Source organism: Macrobrachium nipponense, chromosome 12 (genome assembly GCF_015104395.2).
Source record: "Macrobrachium nipponense isolate FS-2020 chromosome 12, ASM1510439v2, whole genome shotgun sequence".
In the NCBI taxonomy this organism is placed as follows: Eukaryota; Metazoa; Arthropoda; class Malacostraca; order Decapoda; family Palaemonidae; genus Macrobrachium; species Macrobrachium nipponense.
Genome location: NC_087205.1, coordinates 65,764,228 through 65,784,752, shown reverse-complemented (window position 1 = coordinate 65,784,752; position 20,525 = coordinate 65,764,228). Strand labels below are relative to the sequence as shown.

The window sequence follows — 20,525 nt, the reverse complement described above, 5'->3', positions numbered from 1 at the left end:
CGCATCACTGCTAGCAGCCTCGCCTTTCGTCAGAACATGGTGCACTTGGTACCGATCTCGGAATCGACGAAACCACCCATCACTCGCTATAAACTCCAACGAAGCATATTCTTCACCTCCTTTCTCTTTTAACATTTTAAATAAACTTGTTGCCTTGCTTTGCACTGCTCGCAACATCACTTGCACATTTCTTTGTCTATTATCTTCCAGCCACGTAAATAACAACTTTTCCATGTCTGCTATCGGTCCTTCACGCTGTTTGGTGATAATAGTTGACTTGATTGGGGCTGCTCCTTTCACTGCGTCCTTAATCCTTTCCTTGTCCTTTAGAATGGTGGAGACCGTGGAGTGGGAGAGATGGAGACTTCTGCTTATACAATTAACTTTCATCCCACCTTCATATTTCTTGATTACGTCCATCTTCATCTCCAACGTCAGTGCCTTCCTAGCTTTCTTGGCAGAATTGCATTCTGATGAGTCAGACTTTCTCTTAGGGGCCATGGCAAAGGTGTAATGAAAAAAATGTTCCTGCTACAATGTTACAGTACTGCTACAATGTCTAGACAGTGAGTGAGGTGGTTGGGATGAGTGTCTGGGATGCTGTGCTGCCGGCGCCGTCGTAACTGTCATACCGCGCCGCACGCACTACGCTACCGCGCTGCCAAACAGTAAACGCCGCCAAATATAAAAAAATAGACCCCTGTCGGACACTGTCGTAAGTACGGGTGGACGTAACTCGCGCAGGTCGTAACTCGGATGGTAACTGTACTGCTAAATTTAAGCTGCAAGTTGTAGCTGAAGCCGAGGAAAGAATGTTCTGCGTATGACTATTATCGTGCATTCACAACATGAATGAAACTCCCAAAAACTTTGGTATAGTATATCATCAAACTCAACCGTAACCGTAAACAAAATGTGAGAGAAGCGTGTCTTAATCAAAACTATTTGGCATGAAAGAACAGATTTTACTATTTTCACTTCGATAAAAGATGAATATGTCAAGCTCGTAGTATTCTGATGAAATCAAGTGAAAATATCGAACGCAGTCCATTGATCTTTTTATATGCAATAAAAATTCCCTTGGTACCATCTACTAACAAAAAAGAATTTAAAAATTTTGTTCACAACGGTACATATTCAAGTGAATTTTTTTACTTGAAAATGCCCCATATAACATACAATAACCTTGTCTCATATCAGTTGAATATCTAGAGATTTCTTTACAGTAACTAGAAGCAAGAAAATCGCTCTGATTTGAGCTCTTTAAACTTACCTCACACGCCCTCACCAGATTTCCAAACCAAAACATTGATTGCTGTTTGTATTTTATAATACAATAGAAATATGAAAATCCAAACAATATTATTGATGCAGTGAAGTAAAGCATAACTTGTGACAGAAAACCATAAAAAATGGAAAGAAAAAGTTTTTCTGAGGTTTGAAGAAATTACTTGTTTTTACATTATTTTAAATGGGGAAAGTTGATTCAGGTTACAAATTTTTAGTCACAAACAGCATCCTCGAATAAATTGAGTCGTGAACCAAGATATCACTGTATATTGGCTTTCTCAAGTTATACCAGTGAATGGGGAGTGAGCAAATTATAAATGGGCTTGGGTATGTGAGTTTAATTCGTTCTGTAACTGAGCTTGTAAGTCAATCTACAAGTACATATGTCAAACAAATTTCTCCCATTTAAGATAACTGAAATAGATTTAATCTGTTCCAACCCTGTGAAACATCCCCAAACCATCCTTAATTAAGAATAAAGACATGTTTTTAATTTAGAAACAAATTTATACTTACCAGTGCACAACAAAATATATGAAATTTAGTACTGTATTCTTACCTTGGAGACAGACGAGAGCGCTAACGGGGGTGAATGGCGGAGGAAGGGAGGAAGCGATGATGCAGGCACTGTAGGCATGTAAACTATAACAACACTTTCTTAACACAATGTAAACTAAAATTGCATTTTATTTACTTTAAATAAAACTAAAATTGTACTTTCCTTACTTGAAATTAAACCAAAACAATTAATTGTAAAGAAGAAATGCACTTTCTTCAAGTCGGCGTAAATAATAAGTGCCTTTTTGCATATTACAGTCTACATCACTGTATCTTCTGCCAGCTCCTTCTCTTTCACCCACACCGGCAGAAGGTTCTCCATTTCTTAATGGACATTTGTCCTTAATTGGGACAGAATTACAGTTCCTTTCGCTGGTGTTGCACTTTTGATGGCATCCTTTTGTTTAAGGATGGTACAAATTGTAGATGTACTGCGGTTGTTCAGCTTTGCCATTTCAATCACTCATGTTTTTCTATTGTTTCTTGCTTTACTTCTATCAACATCATTCTCTTCTTCTTCTCACCACTTTCTTTTATACTCACTTTTCTTCGGCCCCATGTTGGCACACAAAAACGTTCAGTAAAAAATGCAAATTTGATGGAAAAAAAGTGTATGGCGTACAAGATATTAAGTTCACAGCTCAAATCTCATAGTAGGAGCAATGTAGATTGATCCATTGAATAAAAAAAATTATCATGAAGTCCTGTATGACAGTGGTAGAATAGTAAGGAACTGATTAAATAAAGAAAAATGGTTGTTCATAATAGAGATTCTCCTTCTTGCATCTTACTGTCCACCCTCTTGTAACGATTGATTCATAGTGCAACTGCTAGGTTTCCTCCTATTACACCTTTCAAACCTTTTCACTGTCCATTTCCGTTTCAGCACTAAAAAATTTTTTGTTCAAATAGTTTATTAGTTTGAATAATTTTTATTATTATTATATTATTATTATTATTATTATTATTATTATTATTATTATTAATAATATTAATAGAAGAGGAATCACAAAGATGATATAGAGTTCATGTTGTGTGTACTCCTTAGGTTTAAACCTTGATGTGGTATTTGGTTTTCCTAGTGGCAAATCATATTAGTTTTAGTGTTAGGAGACAGCTGAACACTGAACGTATAAAGTTTTGAGCGTATTCTGTCTGGGTGTCAGGAATGTTTGAAATTTGAGTATCTTATAATTTATTATGGTTGATTCTGACTAAAGTGCAGATATTACCTTGGTTGGCATAACCTAATAAGAATGTTATAATGTTCATCTTTAGCTCAACTATGCTTGTGAAAAATGTACTTGGTGGGGTTCTAGATTATGTTGGATCTCCTGGTCCTTTGTTGTTAAATTTCCATAGCACCAGTGGATTCAGCATAATTTGGAGCTTTGAGTGCTTCAGATGTTGATTTTATCCTGTGTCTTCCATAAAGGTCAGTTGCTACTTCAATTTTTCAGAAAATAGTGATATGTTAAATATATTACCTTTTCTAGTGTTTTTGTGTATATGAATTCATGTCCTGTATTGGTACTTCATATAGTTTTAAGTGATGTACATAATTACCTTGTAACTTTGTAATTAAATCTTAATATTCTTTTATAAAGCTTAGTGATTAATTATATATTTGCAGGTGGAACTGATGATTTCATGTTAAATTGTGGAAGTGGATCGCCCCCTCCATTCTTAGCACTGGAACCCCCAATTTCAGAGGAATATCACTTCAGCCTAGACAACACTGAAGGTCTAAGTGATCTCTTCGATTTCAATTTCTGACCACTAGGGTTATAGGTTTGGATTTCTTTTTAAAAGTTTAAGATCTCGTTTTGGAAATTATTTTAGTCATGCATATTTCCTGTAGAGTTTACTGTGGCTGCACTCTTCCTTTACCGACCAGTTTTTTAATCTGATTTTTTCTTGTTTTTTGGGGGGTTACATGTAGGGTAATTTGAGAAATCTCTAAAAGAGAAGTATTTGTGATTTACATTCTGTAGTCTGATGGAACTAGTACAGTATTCAGTTCATATGTATGCATGGGAGTTGTTGGGGATCTCATTTTATCCCTTTGGTATAAATTTATCAAGTGTAAAGTAACCGTTGTAGATTTTTGTTTTTGCATTTTTCACACTTCAGCTAAGTAGAATATATGATGTCCCAGTAAGTGTACAGTTCTCTGGCTGTTTGCTGCTTTGGTATGCACGTTTCCTCCGAAAGTATTTAGTTTTAATACAGATGCAGAATAATTGCAAAGTAATCCTTTAAAATTTTTTTTTTTAATTTGCATTCCTTGGTGAATGTAATCCCGGTTTGCTAGACTATTATTACAATTGTTTGAATATTTTATCATTACAATTTTAATTTTTCAATGCACTGTTGGTTGCACTGTATGTTGGCCACAATTACGTGCAGTGACTGCCAAAGGCAATTTTTCTTCCATCCTTCCCTATCCATTTGATGTTTACATGCTTTGAAGAAGTGTGCCAAGGGAATTTATATGAATTGTCAGATTGACAAATATTTATAGGGTCATAGTTTGTTCTTAAGATGATCACAAAACTTGTATTTGATATGTAAAAAAAGACATTTTAGTTGCCATTAGATCATCGTGTAGGATTATTTTGAAGATGTAGCATTAGGGAATGAAATGAATTCCTTATAATAATGATGAAAATAATTAAACAGCCATTTTTTTATCATATGAGAATTGTTTGATATGATTTTTTCCCATACACTTGTATAAGAATTTGTTATGAACTAGATTGATAGTTTACCCTGACACCTAACCTTAGTAATTAAGGCAAATTAATCAACCTTACATGATATTCCATTTTAAGAATATCGGTGATACCAGTGCCTGGAATATGTGGAGGAGAAGCTTGCTGGTCGTCTTGTATGTTGTGTTCAGTTCACAAAATGTTTTTAAAAGGTCCAGCAGAGTTATGGTATTCCTTTTTATTTTTGTTTACTGAATTGTGAATTCTGTAGGGGTTTTATTTTTTATATTTTATTTTCACTGCCATCCAGAATGTGACATCAAAATCACCCTAGAATTAGATCACAATCCTGTACTGTGGCAAACCCAGTAATTGATGCACCAATATATTAGTGTATCCATACAAGAAACAAATATCTGGTTTTACTTGTGTTTTATTGTCTGATAAGTGCAGATGGGAAGTGCCAAAAGCCATTTTAACACTTGAGATCCTTTCTTTGTCATACGTACTTTACTGTTACTTTTCTGCACAGTATGGCCTGCTTGGTTCCAGTTCCCAGGTTTGGTCATAATTACTGTTTACATAACTTTATTTCTTTGCTTGCATAGTTTTCATATTTTACCATTTCATTCTTCATATTGACTTAGTCAGAATGTTTTTCTTTTCTGCTAGTTGCATGCCATTTTAATTGTATTACATATTTTAGGCTTATTTTGTATACTTTTATTTTTTTGGTATTTTTTATTTTTCTGGTATAAAGAGAGCAGCTCTTGCCATAAGCAAGAGCAATGAGTGTTGGAAGGTTTTAATTATCTCTTTAGTCTCATGTTTTACTAGTTAGTGTAAAACATTATGAAACATTACTTTTATTTAATTTAGAGCACAAAAGGTAGTGGGATAGGTGGCTCAATGCCATTTCTAAACCCAAACCTAAGAAAAGAAGTGAGTTCAGGAAATAACTTTATAATGTTCCTGAGAAAAGTAAGCAGGAAGGGAATTTCAAACCTTGGCGGCAAAGGGATTCAGCAACTAATTACGTACTACTGGAAAATGAGAAGGAATGAGAAAAGTTACCTTTTAGCAAATAGAGGGAGGAATGAGAAACTACCTAAGAGTAAAGTCATTAATGAAATGAACTTGCTTTGAGTCAGTCTTGTTGAGAAGGTAGATTTAGCAGTGAAATTGTCATTTCACAGACTTGAGTTTCAGGCAAGCTGAGTACCCTAAATAGTGATAGCAGTAAGATGTTTTTTCATTGAAAACAATTGGAAAAATGGGATGGGATAGAGAATGAAGAACAAGTAGAACTCTTGTTGTCAAAATTATGGCATCCCCAGTCAGATAAACTCAGAAATCAGAAGTACTAGATGAGAACTGAATGTTGAGGTGATTGGTTTCAGTTAGGGAGACAGCTGGGAAGCCAATGGAGAATCAGAGTTCAATAATAAGCTAAAGGATGAGAAAAGGCAAACGTAAGGTAATTATCATCAAAAACATTTTTATAATGACTGCTTTGTCTTGAAGGGTTTAGATAAGAAATTAAGTTTTCTCCAAGCTGTCGTTTGCTCTCTCTGCTTGAACTCTCTGATTTAGATCTTTTCCCATCCCCTTTCTTCATTATCATCAGAAGACAATAGAATATAGTAAGAGCTAGTAGAGATGAGGAAGGAAGCCAGTGTTGCCCTGTCATCTACAGACAAAAGGTGTTCATTATGAAGCCAGAAATAAGTGTTCAGAGGGAAGTTGTAAAGCCAAAAGCATATTTTGGTTAAAAGTCTGATGCCAGACTAATGTTTAATAATATCAAGATACACCAAATAATTCTCTGAGTCCCTCAGAAAAGGTAATCAAACATTGCTGTGGTATGACAGATAGACTTTAGAAGTTTTTATCCGGTGGAAACAATATTTATTATTCGAAAGTAGGTGCTTGATGCAAAGTTTTTGAAATTCTGTAGGTGATTTAGAAGAAATTTATTCAAGATGATGAAAATCTTAAAATCCCAAATGTCTTACCAGTAATATAAGTTAAAAGCAGTTATACTGGTGTCAAAAGGGTTGCAGTGATTACCCTTCTTAAGGGTAGGCTGAGGAACCAGTACTTTTCCATGAGGAAGAATTGAGTACAAGTTTTAACCAGTTACATGAAAACACAACAAAGCATAAGGACCAGTGCTAAAGATTGAAGAACTCTTTGGACCTCTTGAACAGGTAATGTTAGGGATGGCATATAATTAGTGAAGTAGTAAAGAAAATTAGGAACATTCGAATCCTTGAGAGAACAGTTATCATACAGAAGAATGTTACTGTTCAGAAGCAAATCAAACCATAGATCCATATGAATTGAAGATAGCAAAGAAGTAAAGAACTTCATTTGTAAATGACCAGAATTATCTCAAGATGGAATTGACATCAGATAACTACCCAGTATTTTAAAACTTTTCTTCAAGATATGTAGCTACATCCAATTTCTACCAGGACAGGCTAGGAAAACTATTTGGCCACACATTCCAACTTACATGGGTGAGGTACTAGAACGAACAACTAAATTTAAGGAAGAATGAAAGTTACTTTTATCAAGTGATATAGGTTATAAATTTGGGAGGGGCCACATTTCAGCTAACATGGCAATAAACCCCTCAGGGAAAATAGAGTATAAAAGCATGAACTTGGGAAATCTTTATATTTAGGGAGCATAAGATGAAAAAACCCCAGAACCACCCAAAATCATAAGCATATACAACCTTACTACAATATATCAAAACCTCTTAAAGGAAGAGAAAGAATTAGAAGAGTGGGAAAAGAGCATGACAGTAATTGTATGCACATGGGAAAAGATTTTGGAGGAAGACAGAAAAATTTGGAAATTGGTGATTATCAGTTTGGCTTCATGTCAGACAGATCTTTAATAGCAGTCTTCATGAGGCAATTACAGATAAAACAAAAAAAAAGGAGACAGTGTTTGTAGATCTTTAATAGTTATTTGATATTTAACTTAAACAAAATTCATTAGTTGTGGAGGCATAGGGTACCATAACAACCTAGAGTGAAGACTTGGCAGGTTTATCTGATAGTTTGAGATAATTTGGTGTACATCAAAAACCAATGCTTAGCCCATTGCTGTATATCACTTGGTAATGGCAAAAGCTGCAAGGAGTGCCGATGGCTTAGTGCTAAAAGCCATCATAATTTGAAAAGGCGGCTGTAGAAAGCTTTAAAAGATGGCATAGTTATTAGTGGCGAGTACAGAAAATCAACACAAAGCAAAACAAAAATTATGATGACGAAAGAAAGCAAAGGCAACACTACAATTATTAAAGTGGTTTGTGGGGAAGGTTAGAGGGATGAACTTGACACTATACCAGACAGAACGTGGTGTCAAATAAGGTGCTCAAGATTACTATGTACATAGAGTAGTAGTTTCTCTCTCTCTCTCTCTCTCTCTCTCTTGTAAAATGCATCACAAGTGCAAATGGAAGGTAGATGGGAGGTGAGCCTGTTATGATGGGATAGCTGGGCTGGTTTTAGAAGTTATTGCTTTAGAATAGTTGAAATTGTACAAAAATCCTGTACCGCACTGCACAGCTGAAAATGGAGATTTTGAAAATTTTCATAGAATATTAAGATCCATGGCTTGAGTACTGTGGGTAGGTTGTATTAAAAACGAGGAATTACTAGAAAGATATGATTGTAAGAGGCTGGAAAAAGATTTAAATAAGTTAAAATGGTTTTGACATGCAATGAGGAACATTTGGTCAGAGAAGCAGATGAAGAATAATGTCACACACATATAATATATATGTCTATATAATACATGTGTGTTAAAGAATAGATCAGTGAAAATTATAGAAATTAAACAACTAATGTAAGTGAAGGAAAGTTAAGTATATACACAATGTAGAAAAAGATTAGCTAAATGAAAAATTAATTACTAAAGTAAACTGAAGATAACATATAATTCTAAATAACTAACAGGAACCAATATGTGAAAGCAACCGAAACATGTAAGTCAAATGATGCATACATATGTATTTAGAGGCTAAATTTAGAGTAACCTAACCACCTGACTTGGAAAACTTTAAGGATGAAGTGTACATGCATATGGTATAATGGAAAATATTTTTTCTAGAGAATGTTTTGCACTTGCTACAGTAGGTTCAATATAGTACAGCTTTTTTTTCAGCTGTGAGTGGTGGGAGAGCTGACTGGAAACTGTTGGATTGGCATGCATACCCTTTTCCAAAATACACATTTAAGATATTAGCCAACTTAACGTAGCTGCGAGTTTGATTCCCGGGCATTCCATTGAATGTTAGAGATGTGTATTTCTGGTGATAGAAGTTCACTCTCAACGTGGTTCGGAAGTCACATAAAGCTGTTGGTCCAAATGCTGAATGACCACTGGTTCCATGCGATGTAAAAACACCATACAGACACAAACAAAACTAAATAATTTATTTTTACAATTTACATTGCAAAATTAGTTTTAAAAAATTTTTGGATTTGTCCACTATTACTAATTCTGTATCCAAGAAAAAAAATTATGATATTTTGAATTTGAATGAATAAATTATTAAAAGAAAATTTATCAAAAAGATTAATTGATGAAAGCAAAGTGAAAATAGTCATTTTTTTTTAGTAATACAAAAATTGCACAATGTTTTCATGTGTTCTTGTGAATTTTATCAGTTCAAGATTATTTGATATCCCACTAAAAGGAAAATTATACTAATATTCCCTGGGTGTCTGATATAAAGCAGAGTGAACTTTCTCTTTATCAGTCTCCTTTTATAAAATGCTAGAGTTGATAGTATTCTCTAAACTAAGCATTCCACACACAAGGCTACCTCACAGCTGTAGAGCCAGGATGTCTTTCTCTTGGCTAATTTTTATTATTTTGCACTTGTGCACACAAGTCATACTCTGTTCATTTGCTATATCTTCTGTTGCTGGCAGTAATACAAGCTAGTGCCTCTTGGCACCATTGCTGCAGTGCAACATGGTCAACTTGTACCATTGATATGCTTCTACCACCCTTGTGGTTGAAGTCTGCCATGTTTAACAATTTTTTGTAGCCTCTGAGAGATATTGTGCAAAGTCATTCAATATCCAGATGTTTATTCAATGAAATAATGCTATTTTATACTAAATTCTCCTCATATATTCTGTTTTGCCCATCTGCATATCTGGTTTCAGGGCAAGCCACTTATTGTTCGTTTAGTAGATAACAGCATCCAGCTTCATTATTGGGTTTCCTGCCCAGTGATTGCATTTTCCTGTTAGACTTAATTGCGGTGTGTAGTCTAGTTCTCACAAGGAAAATTAATTTTGTTTCCATTTGCTAGTAAGTTGATGCCTGTTCTTTCTAAATGTCTTTCATCGTGTCTGTGAGGAGGATGGGCATCGCTTTTCTTTTTAAATGGTATCAACCTGTATGGTGGTGCTGTTATGTAGAAATTCACTCAGGCCTAGGCTGGGAGAGTAGTTATGTGCTAAGTATGACCTTCACCAGATAAGAGGCCTTGAATATTTTCTTGACTACTTCTGAGCGGGTTAGACTTATTATAGGGAATGTTAACTCGAGTTTTGGTGTAGACAACAATATCCATCACTAACCTAAGTATAAAGTAATAGATAACATTGTTTAACAAAAACCAATTCACTCCAGACATAAAATACTGTTTAGAAATAAAGATCCATTTGAATAATACAATACATTCCTCAGCCACAAGCTTTTGAAATGGATATTATACTTGTAAAGTATTTGTCTGTGCCATGATGTTCCTTATTTTTTAAGTCTTCTTGGAATGGGGGTGTCTCATATCAATATTTGTAGAATGTAAAATTCTGTAAAGTACCTGGTACCAATCATGAGGCATAAGCTTTGGCATATGAATAAAATTATGCTTATCTGTCAATCTGTCATCCTTAACCCAATGTTTAGGGATATGTTGTCACCAGGATAACTCAATAATTACTTCAGGCCTACATCTTTCCTTACCTTCATCTTAATTCAAACCTGAGGTTGATCAGTAACATGCTGTCCATGGTAACTTTTATCAACTGTGACTTGCACCATTTCATCATCAATAACTAAGTATTGATTCTGTCATCCTTCAGTCAATTATGCCATCATCTTCTGAAGCTCTAGCTAGAGAACCACAAATGTGAACATCACACCACTGCTTAGTTATCTCAAGTATGGAACATATTGGCAAAAACACTTTCCTATTACTCTTTTGGCTTCATAATGTACATACAACTTTCAGTATCAGTATATTATTACTGTTAAAATTAATCATAATCATCAATATCCAATGACCCTAAGCCTTCCAGTATAGAATTCTCATTCACTTATTTCACCAAGAGTATGCACATGCACCACCTTCCATTGAATGAAACAACAGGTTTGGCAATATGTATCCTATATCAATGACTAGGCAATTTCTTGTATCAATAACTTTATGCATTTTATGCTAACACTCAGGTCTGGGATGTTGCCACATTTACTGGGGTGGGGAGATTTGGGATTAGTAATAGCACTCTCCATCATGAAGTCTTAAGAAAAGAACAGTTCGCATTCCTTCCTTGCTCTTAGGTGAGGACCAATAATTTGCTAATTTATTTATGCCCCCCATTAAATTATGGTAATGTGAATGCTTTCCTGTTAAATGCATTCAGATTCCATGGTGTGAAGTAAGAGGCTATCATATGAGGTCCACCAGACTTTGGGGGTTAATATGGAGAAAGTATAATAGTATTTTTTTATAACTCCTTGGTATGCTGAATAAATTGCAGGAGTAAAGTTTATTTATACCAGGATTATCTCACTCATTCAGTGTAACACTGAAAACAGCAATATCTAGCTCTCATGATATTGCATTGCATGTACATTGTAAGTAGTACATTGGTGACATAACTGGAATTATTTGGTCAAGGAACAAGTTTAACTTTTCAAACATTTTCAACTTGTTTAATTTATTCCAGGACAATTCTTTAGATTTTTTTGGATAATCAAGATTCAAATAATCTGAGTTTATGGCTGTGTAATTTATTGGGGCCATCATATTAGCCCTACTGATCGGGAAACCTTAGCGACCTGAAAACAGTCTTAAAAAGGTACAATGGGATTGGTGAGGAGACCACCTGTTGGGTGGAAATCTTTCTTAACTATCATTTGTAGGCAAACGGCACGGTTATCTGCACATGCTGGTCATTAATGCATAAGTAAAATGAGAGCTCTTCGTGAAAGTTTATTGTACATTATATATTTTTTAAGTTCTGAACATTTACAGATTTGTAAATAAAGGGCTAAAACAGTTAAATAGCTTATATTCACACACTTTCTTTGATATATTGGCGCTCATATTCTCGTCTCATTGCTCATTCATACATTTGAATTAGTGTCATCAAGATGTCAATTTTTCATTTATTGTAAATTCATGGTTTTAAGTACAAATTAAAGTCAGTGGCAAAGGTGTTAAAATTTGCAATTGTGTTCAAATTTTCTATGAAACTTAAATTTTCTCTTAACACTAAATGTAAATTTTCATGCCTTTGTTATTGACATATTTGTTATAAAGATGAAAATAAAGTTATATATGGATTCATTGTGTTTCATTTCTCATTGTAATAAGTGAAGAAAACAAAGTATCATACATATACTTTGTGTTCAAGAGTTGGATTGAAACTCACTTTATTATGGGACTTCCTTAGCCCTTAAACGCCGACTGGACGTATTTTACGTCGAGATAAATTGTCTGTCGGGTGCCGACTGGACGTATTTTACGTCGACATACAAAAGTTTTTTTTAAAATTCGCGGAAAAATACTTATAGGCCTACCAGCCTAAAACTTTTGAATCACGCGCCTTGGGGAATGCTGGGAGTCCACGGATCAAGGCCTTGTTTTGTTTTGAAGCGTGACCCAGGTGCGCATGCGCGATATCCCTTCTTCTCGCTCCAGCCAGCATCAGTAGCGCACCATCCGAGAGCGATCTTTCGTGAAAAGCGTGTTTTTCTGGACTTGTGCGAGACTTTGAGCATTTGTATTGCTACAAGACATTCCTAGATATGTCTCAACGACGTGTGAACCGTGAAAGGCGCGTTTTACCCGTCGGAAGGGATCGTGTAAGGCGAGTTTTGGACATGGATGCTGGCGAGGGGCCAAGCACCCAGCATGACCCCGCGCCTCAAGGCCGTTCTGTGCGGCCACGTGTGTCTGAAAGTGTTTCGGGAAAACATCGTATGCCTTTGGTTACCCCTAGGAAGCATGTGGGCGTCCTTAGGGGCATTCGTAGGCATTTGGGAGGCCTCCAACCAAGGGACATAGACGAATATCTTTCGGAGCTTGATCGGGAACATGTCGCAAGTCCTCATTTTGATGGCGGATGGTCATCGAGTGATGAGGACATCAGTCCCGATGAAAGTGAGGATGAATATTTGCCCCCAATGTCCGTTCGAGGCTCACATCCCGAAAGTGAGCTCGAATTCAGTGCATACGAGGGGGAATCTGAGAGGGAGGGGGAGGGTGGGGATACGGGCTCAAGTTTTATTGCAGAGGACGATACAGAAAGTGAGGGCCTAAGTGAGGGTGATGGGCCAACGGGGGGGGGGTAGTGTGCATCGTGCCCGCACCCGTGCGCGCGCACGGGCACGTAGAAGGTCGGCTCGTCGCGCCAGCCAAGGTGAAGGTCGGTCGTCGGAGAGTGACGAGGGGTGGACGGAGGACCCCCCCCTCCTAACATGCACCCCTTCACGGCAACCCCTGGGATGACCGTACCAATACCCCTGACTGTTTTGGGATTCATCCAGCTTTTCCTGACGCGGGAATTGCTGGAATACCTGGTACACGAGACGGTGGACTACGCTCGGTACTGCCGGTATGAGCTGAAGACGACCTTGTCGTATTACTGGCGGGGTTGCAACCTCATTGACATGGCACATTTTTTGGGGCTCCACATTTATTTTGGTTTGACACCTGCTATCGACGTCAGGCAATATTGGAAGAGAAGTTATTTTTTATGTATGCCGAATGTGCCTGGCGTTATGTCCCGTGATAATTTCCTGGCGATGGACAGGTACTTCAACGCCTTCAACCGAAGGGCCATACCCCGGAATAACAGTGATCGCCTCATTTTAGTGCGTACAGTGTTGGATTATATCCGTGAGCGGTGTAGTAATCTCGTGATTCCTGGAAAGAACCTGTCTTTGGAAGAGGGGATGATGCCTTACAAAGGACGTCTTAGTATAAAAGTGTATAACCCCAAGAAGCCAAAGAAATATGGTGTGAAATTCTTTCTCATTACCGAGGCCAACACTGGATACGTTGTGGACTTTTCAGTGTATACCGGGGTATTCTCCACGCTGCGTGACACTGTATTCAACCTTGTGGGACGTTTCTGTAACCAGGGATATCACCTGTTTATGGATAATTATTATAACTCGGTATCCCTGGCCCAGGAACTGTATGAAGCAGGTGTTCACGTCAGTGGTACCCTTCGGTTGGTGCGTGGGGCCTCGAATGTCCTCAAGAGGTTCGCTAGTCATCCGCAACACCTGGCAAGAGAAGAGACAGAGTGGCGGCGGAAGGGCGCTGTCTTCGTCATCTGTTGGAAGGGTGTCCGACTCGTCCCCATGATTACGACGAGTCATGAACCCATCCAAGAAGAGATCGTACAGCGGAAGAAGACACGTCGACAGGGCAGGGCCGAGTTGTGTTTGAGGAGTTTCGTACCGAGCGGCCTACTGTCATTGGGCACTACAACAGGCACATGGGAGGAGTTGATCTCTTTGATCAGCTCATCCAGTACTATCCCTTCGCCAGGAGAACCAGAAGGTGGACACAGAAGCTCCTCAAATACATCCTTCAGTTGGCCCTCCAAAATGCCTACATACTGTACTGTGGGTACCGCGGTGACAATCTTCCGAGGTTGACCCACGTACAGTTCCTAGAGGTAGCCGGGAATGCCCTCATCAACTTCGATCCCGATGAGTGGCCTTCCATAACTGACCCCCTGCCCCGAGCTGCAGATCTGCCCCTAGAGGAAAGGGCAGATAGGAGGGCCAACTTCGCTCGACCTGCTGCCGCCGCCCCTGCTGACGACGCCCCTCTTGCTGCCGGCCCCGCCATCACCGCTTCTCGTCGGGTAGTGGACCCTGCGTGTCGGCTGCAGCCAGGGGAACACATACTGGAGGCCTTAGAAGGGCAAAGGCAGAAACGGTGCCGGGTGTGCCATATGAATGGCAGAAGGAGAGACACCCGGTTCTTCTGTCGTCTCTGCAAAGTTGCTCTTTGCAGGATAGGGGAGTGTGACCGAATGTATCACACTAAGGTCGTGTATTGGAGCGCGCCCCCTAAACCGACAGCGGAGGGCGCACGGGGCCGCCGGGTCCATCAGCAGTAAGGGCGCGCGCCTCCCTCCTCCACCTGTACCTCGTCATGTCGAGTGGAAAAAAATGCAAGACTTCAATGGAGGAGGGAGAAAACAAGAATAGAACGAAGAGTCAGGATTACGAGTGAGTATTCTGCATTTATTTTATATTTAGTTTTATATTTATTACAATTTTTTATATATCTGAATGTGTGCATGATAAAATAATAATAAGACATTTCATTGTATGCGAAAAGAGAAGTGTCACCTGCATTCCTTTTATTTATGTATTGGTACCAGAATCGAAGAATGTAATAATATATATATTTTACGTATAAAAAAAATTATTATATATATATATATATATATATATATATATATATATATATATATATATATATATATATATATATATATATATATGGGGGTAAGCAAATTACTTACAGTCTAGTAATATTCAATCATTTACCTTCACTTTAAAACAAATTGCAAGTCTCTAGAACAATATCTCGATTTATGGTGAATATTTGAAAAAAATATTTTTATTCCGTCCGCGCGCCGATTCTCGGCCGAAAATCTCGGAAACGCGTAGGTCACATTCTCCTATTTGTGCCTTTTCATATTACGCTTATTTTATAGTTTTATATATGGAAATGTGCGCAAAAACATGCACAATATAACAAAAAATATTGGAAGGTTGTAGCATTTATCATTTTTGAAATATTTGCATATAAAGTACGATAAGTACGAAAAAAACTACGATCGGTCAAATTTGACTCAACCGAAAAGGTCAAAAAACGCATTTATAACATAAAAATCTTACAGTCTAGTAATATTCAATCATTTATCTTCAATTTAAAACATATTGCAAGTCTCTAGAACAATATCTCGATTTATGGTGAATATTTGAAAAAAATATTTTTATTCTGTCCGCGCGCCGATTCTCGGCCGAAAATCTCGGAAACGCGTAGGTCACATTCTCCTAATATTTGTGCCTTTTCATATTACGCTTTTTTAAAGTTTTATATATGAAAATGTGCGCAAAAACATGCACAATATAACAAAAATTATTGGAAGGTTGTAGCATTTATCATTTTTGAAATATTTGCATATAAAGTACGATAAGTACGAAAAAAACTACGATCGGTCAACTTTGACTCAACCGAAAAGGTCAAAAAACGCATATATAACATAAAAATCTTAGTCTCGTAATATTCAATAATTTATCTTCAATTTAAAACATATTGCAAGTCTCTAGAACAATATCTCGATTTATGGTGAATATTTGAAAAAAATATTTTTATTCAGTCCGCGCGCCGATTCTCGGCCGAAAATCTCGGAAACGCGTAGGTCACATTCTCCTAATATTTGTGCCTTTTCATATTACGCTTTTTTTAAAGTTTTATATATGAAAATGTGCGCAAAAACATGCACAATATAACAAAAATTATTGGAAGGTTGTAGCATTTATCATTTTTGAAATATTTGCATATAAAGTACGATAAGTACGAAAAAAACTACGATCGGTCAACTTTGACTCAACCGAAAGGTCAAAAAACGCATTTATACATAAAAATCTACAGTCTAGTAATATTCAATCATTTATCTTCATTTTAAAACATATTGCAAGTCTCTAGAACAATATCTCGATTTATGGTAAATTTTTGAAAATAATATTTTTATTCCGTCCGCGCGCCGATTCTCGGCCGAAAATCTCTGAAACGCGTAGGTCACATTCTCCTAATATTTGAGCCTTTTCATATTACGCTTTTTTTAAAGTTTTATATATGAAAATGTGCGCAAAAACATGCACAATATAACAAAAATTATTGGAAGGTTGTAGCATTTCTCATTTTGTTTATATTTGCATATAAAAAATTTTTTTTAACAAAAATTCGACATTCGGTCAACTTTAACTCATTCGAAATGGTAAAAAACTGCATTTGTAAGCTAAAACTCTTACAGTATCGTAATATTCAATCATTTTCCTTCATTTTGAAACAAATTGCAAGTCTCTATAACAATATTTCGATTTATGGTGAATGTTTAAAAAAATTATTTTTTTACATCCGCGCGCTACGAATTCATGCATCATTTTGTGATAATATTTTCTCTGTGTTGCTTTTATCGTTTTACAATGTGTTATATATCAAAATGATCGCAATTTAGTGCACATTACAACGAAAAAAAAATTAACTTGTGACCTCTAACCGTTTGGCGCACAGCTCGATTTGAATACAATTATATATGAAATTTCGTTTTTGCGCTATCATATATCGCATTATTTATATATGATAATGATAATTTTTTTCATTTCTGATGGTTGCATACTAAACTTCAAGCAATGAGAAAAAAAGGAGCCAAAAATGAACTCTTAATCTTGAAAACTAAGCGCGCTGTGATTTTTTGAAAAAAATATTTTTTCCGCTTACGCGCTCACTCTCAAACCCCTCCGGCACACGGGAGTCATTTTTTTATTTACCGCTCCGGCGTTTAAGGGTTAACCAGCCAGGACAGTTATGAAGTTTGTCCTTCTATGCCATATAGTAGGACAGTATGAAGTTTATGTCCTTTCTATGCCATATAGTAATGAATAGTTGCCACATTCCTTACATAGTTCTTTAGCAATCATCAGAAAACCCCACTCAAATCCTTGCATTAGGAAGACCTTGTGTAATGTTAAGACCTCAGGTTTGTTAGTTATGAAAAATACAAATTAGTTACAAATTTGGTATATTTCCGAGCTCGTGGGGATAAGGAAGGGTGTCTCCTGCAACTCCAAAATCTATGATATTGCCATGACTGAAGACTGAATGAAGAATTTGTCTGGTCCGTCCTCTTATCATTTTGAGTGTTTCTCTCCTGAAGAACATGCCGATTCAAGGCCAAAGAACAAAGTAGGAGGAAGTGCAGCATTGTAAACCACTTTACAACTAGCTGGTAACCACAGACTAATACCACCAAGAGAAAAAAAGTCAACATGCATGCAGTTTTGACTAAAACTGATGTGGATCATGCACAGCTTGGACTCGGCAATAGTGTTAGAACTTCATGCAGAGCAGAACTGTAAAGTTATTAATGACTGAAATTTCTATAGCCATAATAATTGGTACCATAAGTTCACACTAAACGTACTGAGCTAGTAAGCGTGCACAAAAACACATGGGTAATGGTGAGTGCTCTAGTGCAGGAGCCAAGGGCTCAGATGAAGGCATCAAGCCATAGCAAGTGGCACCATGAGCTGGAGAAAGGGTCCAGTAAACTGAAATGTTCTCTCTCCTCTAGCTTGGTTCCACAACGTACAATATTGCAAGTGGCATGAGAAGAAGTTGACCACAGACATGAAGCAGAGAACAGCTGCTGTTAATGCGTAAACCTTTAGCTGATTGGAGCACCATTGAATTTATCACCTCAAAAAATGTGGAACGCTGAACTAGGCATGACACTTACACGGGCCACTAATTTTTCAGTTTAAAAAAATTTTAATATTGAAGCAAGTACTGATACCAATCTGTTGTTTTGCACGGAACCAAATGGAAAACTGGAGGCCGCAGTGCAATAAAGCTATACTAATAGTTTTTCCAATCTGGCTAAGATTGGTGTATGCCAGAAACTAGAGAAGACTTGCCACTAATATCTTGGGCATATTGAGAAATAAGCCAAGGTGGACGTTCCGCAACCTTAGGACGCACCTCCACAACTTGCGGAACCCGTTCTGGTTACGGACTTGATTGGCTGCTACCACATGCCAAAATTTGCGGAGTAGCAGGTTCCAGAACTCAAAATTTTTATTCAACTGCTACCGTTCAAAACCAAAAAATGTAACGATGTCCTAAGAAGTTAATGAATTGCTATTTGCCTGTTTAACGGTTGACCATTGGCCGTTGCAGTCTGAGATGCAGGATTGAACTTGTTTTGATGGCACGGCACGGATGCCCGTGCTGCCGGCCGGCTCCGCCAGTGCTGCCACTCCATGAATTGCAACCTCAAGACACTAAAGAAGCTGCAGGAGGAAGAGTAGTTTCAAAATGTAACCGAGTATTTTTTGTGCCGATTTGGTGATTTGATACTTAGTAAAAATACTTTATAAGGGTACAATTGTATCCTTGCAAAGTATTTTTTATTTATTAGGGTATTACGATAATTAGGTAAAAATAGTTTTTTCCATTATTTTGTGATTAAATCAATATACTATGAGTTAGAATTTGTTTCATTAAAAAAGCTATTTGAGTTGCGCTTTACAGTTGAAGTAACGGTAGCAGAGGTGTGGGTAGTGGTTTCCAGTAGTGGTGGTAACGGTTACCACCTCTGAAAGTTGCGGAGATGCGGGGTGCAGAACCAAAATTTGAGTAGCGATGCCCAGCTCTGCAAACAGGGTATAACTGACCATCTGAAAACTGATTCTTGGCAGGCTGAAAACTCCAAAATCTGAGAGATACGACTGAAAAACAACAGAACTCCTCTGGCTAGCGCTCCTGTTATCAGACCCGAAGATTGTCTTAACAATAATTAGACAAGAATTAGGCCCTAGAATTAGGGCTGACAAACTACACTTGTCTAGTTCATAAATCGAAAGTAAAGTTCCAACTAGAGCAAGGAGAGCTTCCTTCAATAATTCTGGGGCATATGTCTTGCAGGGAGGTAGAGTTGGGCCCTGTTAAATGGGAAATTGGGCACCAGACAGGACAGCGGTGTGGTCTAAAACTCGGGTTGAACCATTGGAGCAACTGTCGCCAGACGCAGTAGGTTGACGTCAGGTGTAATCAGACAAGTGGAAGCACATAATTGAACCTTCCAAACCTGGAAGTTATTGAGCGCTAACAGGCGTTTGGGAGCTCAGAACTGCATTGGACACAGATTGGCAACAACTACTAGTGCATCAAAACTGGGAGCTATGCCTTTTCAACAGCTGAGATAAAGAAAGAAAAAAAAAAAAAACCACCGCTACTGTTCTACACTAGGCTTCATAACTTTATTCATACTATGATCCCGAAAGACTGGCACACTAGGATTTGTAACATTAGTAGTCAGGGCAAATGTACTTTATGGACTAATTTTCAATGGCTGTCTGTTGAAGCCTACAGATAAGTTTGACTGAGAGGTAACTATCTGGGGACAAACCTCTATGAACCCGGTAGAACAACAATATGCCTTTTCCCAGGTTTAGGGGTCTGACAGAGATTGGATTAGGAAATCCAATAGGGCCAGATAGCTATGTCCTCCACTACACATCCACAGCCAATTGGACATAGTTGGAAATGGCTGCTAAAACAAATAATAATAATAATCTACTACACATCCAGAAAAACTCCTTTCCAGGCTATCTGTCGATAACTGGTGTCGGCAACAGGGGCAACTACTCGCATGGCAAACCCCCCAACCTCCCTTGGCTTTACAGTTTGCCACCACCCAGATTTAGGGGAATCGAGGGACGAACAGCCACCTCCTCCACTACAAAACATCACTATCATAGAGTTGACATTGCTAAACCCAACACAAACTGGCAATGGTATGGGAAAGGAGCCAGGCACAGGAAGAAGTGGATAAAAAAAAAAGGGCTAGTAGCAGGACAGAAAAGCACAAGGAGCTGACA

The 20,525-nt window shown here is 37.6% G+C and overlaps 1 protein-coding gene across 7 annotated transcripts in view; it reads left to right on the top strand.

The window, feature by feature from the left end:
• Positions 1-11,671, top strand: part of LOC135224560 (transcription factor E2F1-like) — a 124,854-nt gene extending 113,183 nt beyond the window's left edge. For all 7 annotated transcript variants that reach the window (XM_064263667.1, XM_064263669.1, XM_064263663.1 and 4 more), the window contains one exon: positions 3,482-11,671. In XM_064263667.1, coding sequence (XP_064119737.1) covers positions 3,482-3,624 — 143 coding nt within the window. In that variant the 3' untranslated portion in view covers positions 3,625-11,671. The remainder of the gene's footprint in view (positions 1-3,481) is intronic.
• The last annotated feature ends 8,854 nt before the right edge of the window (positions 11,672-20,525 follow it).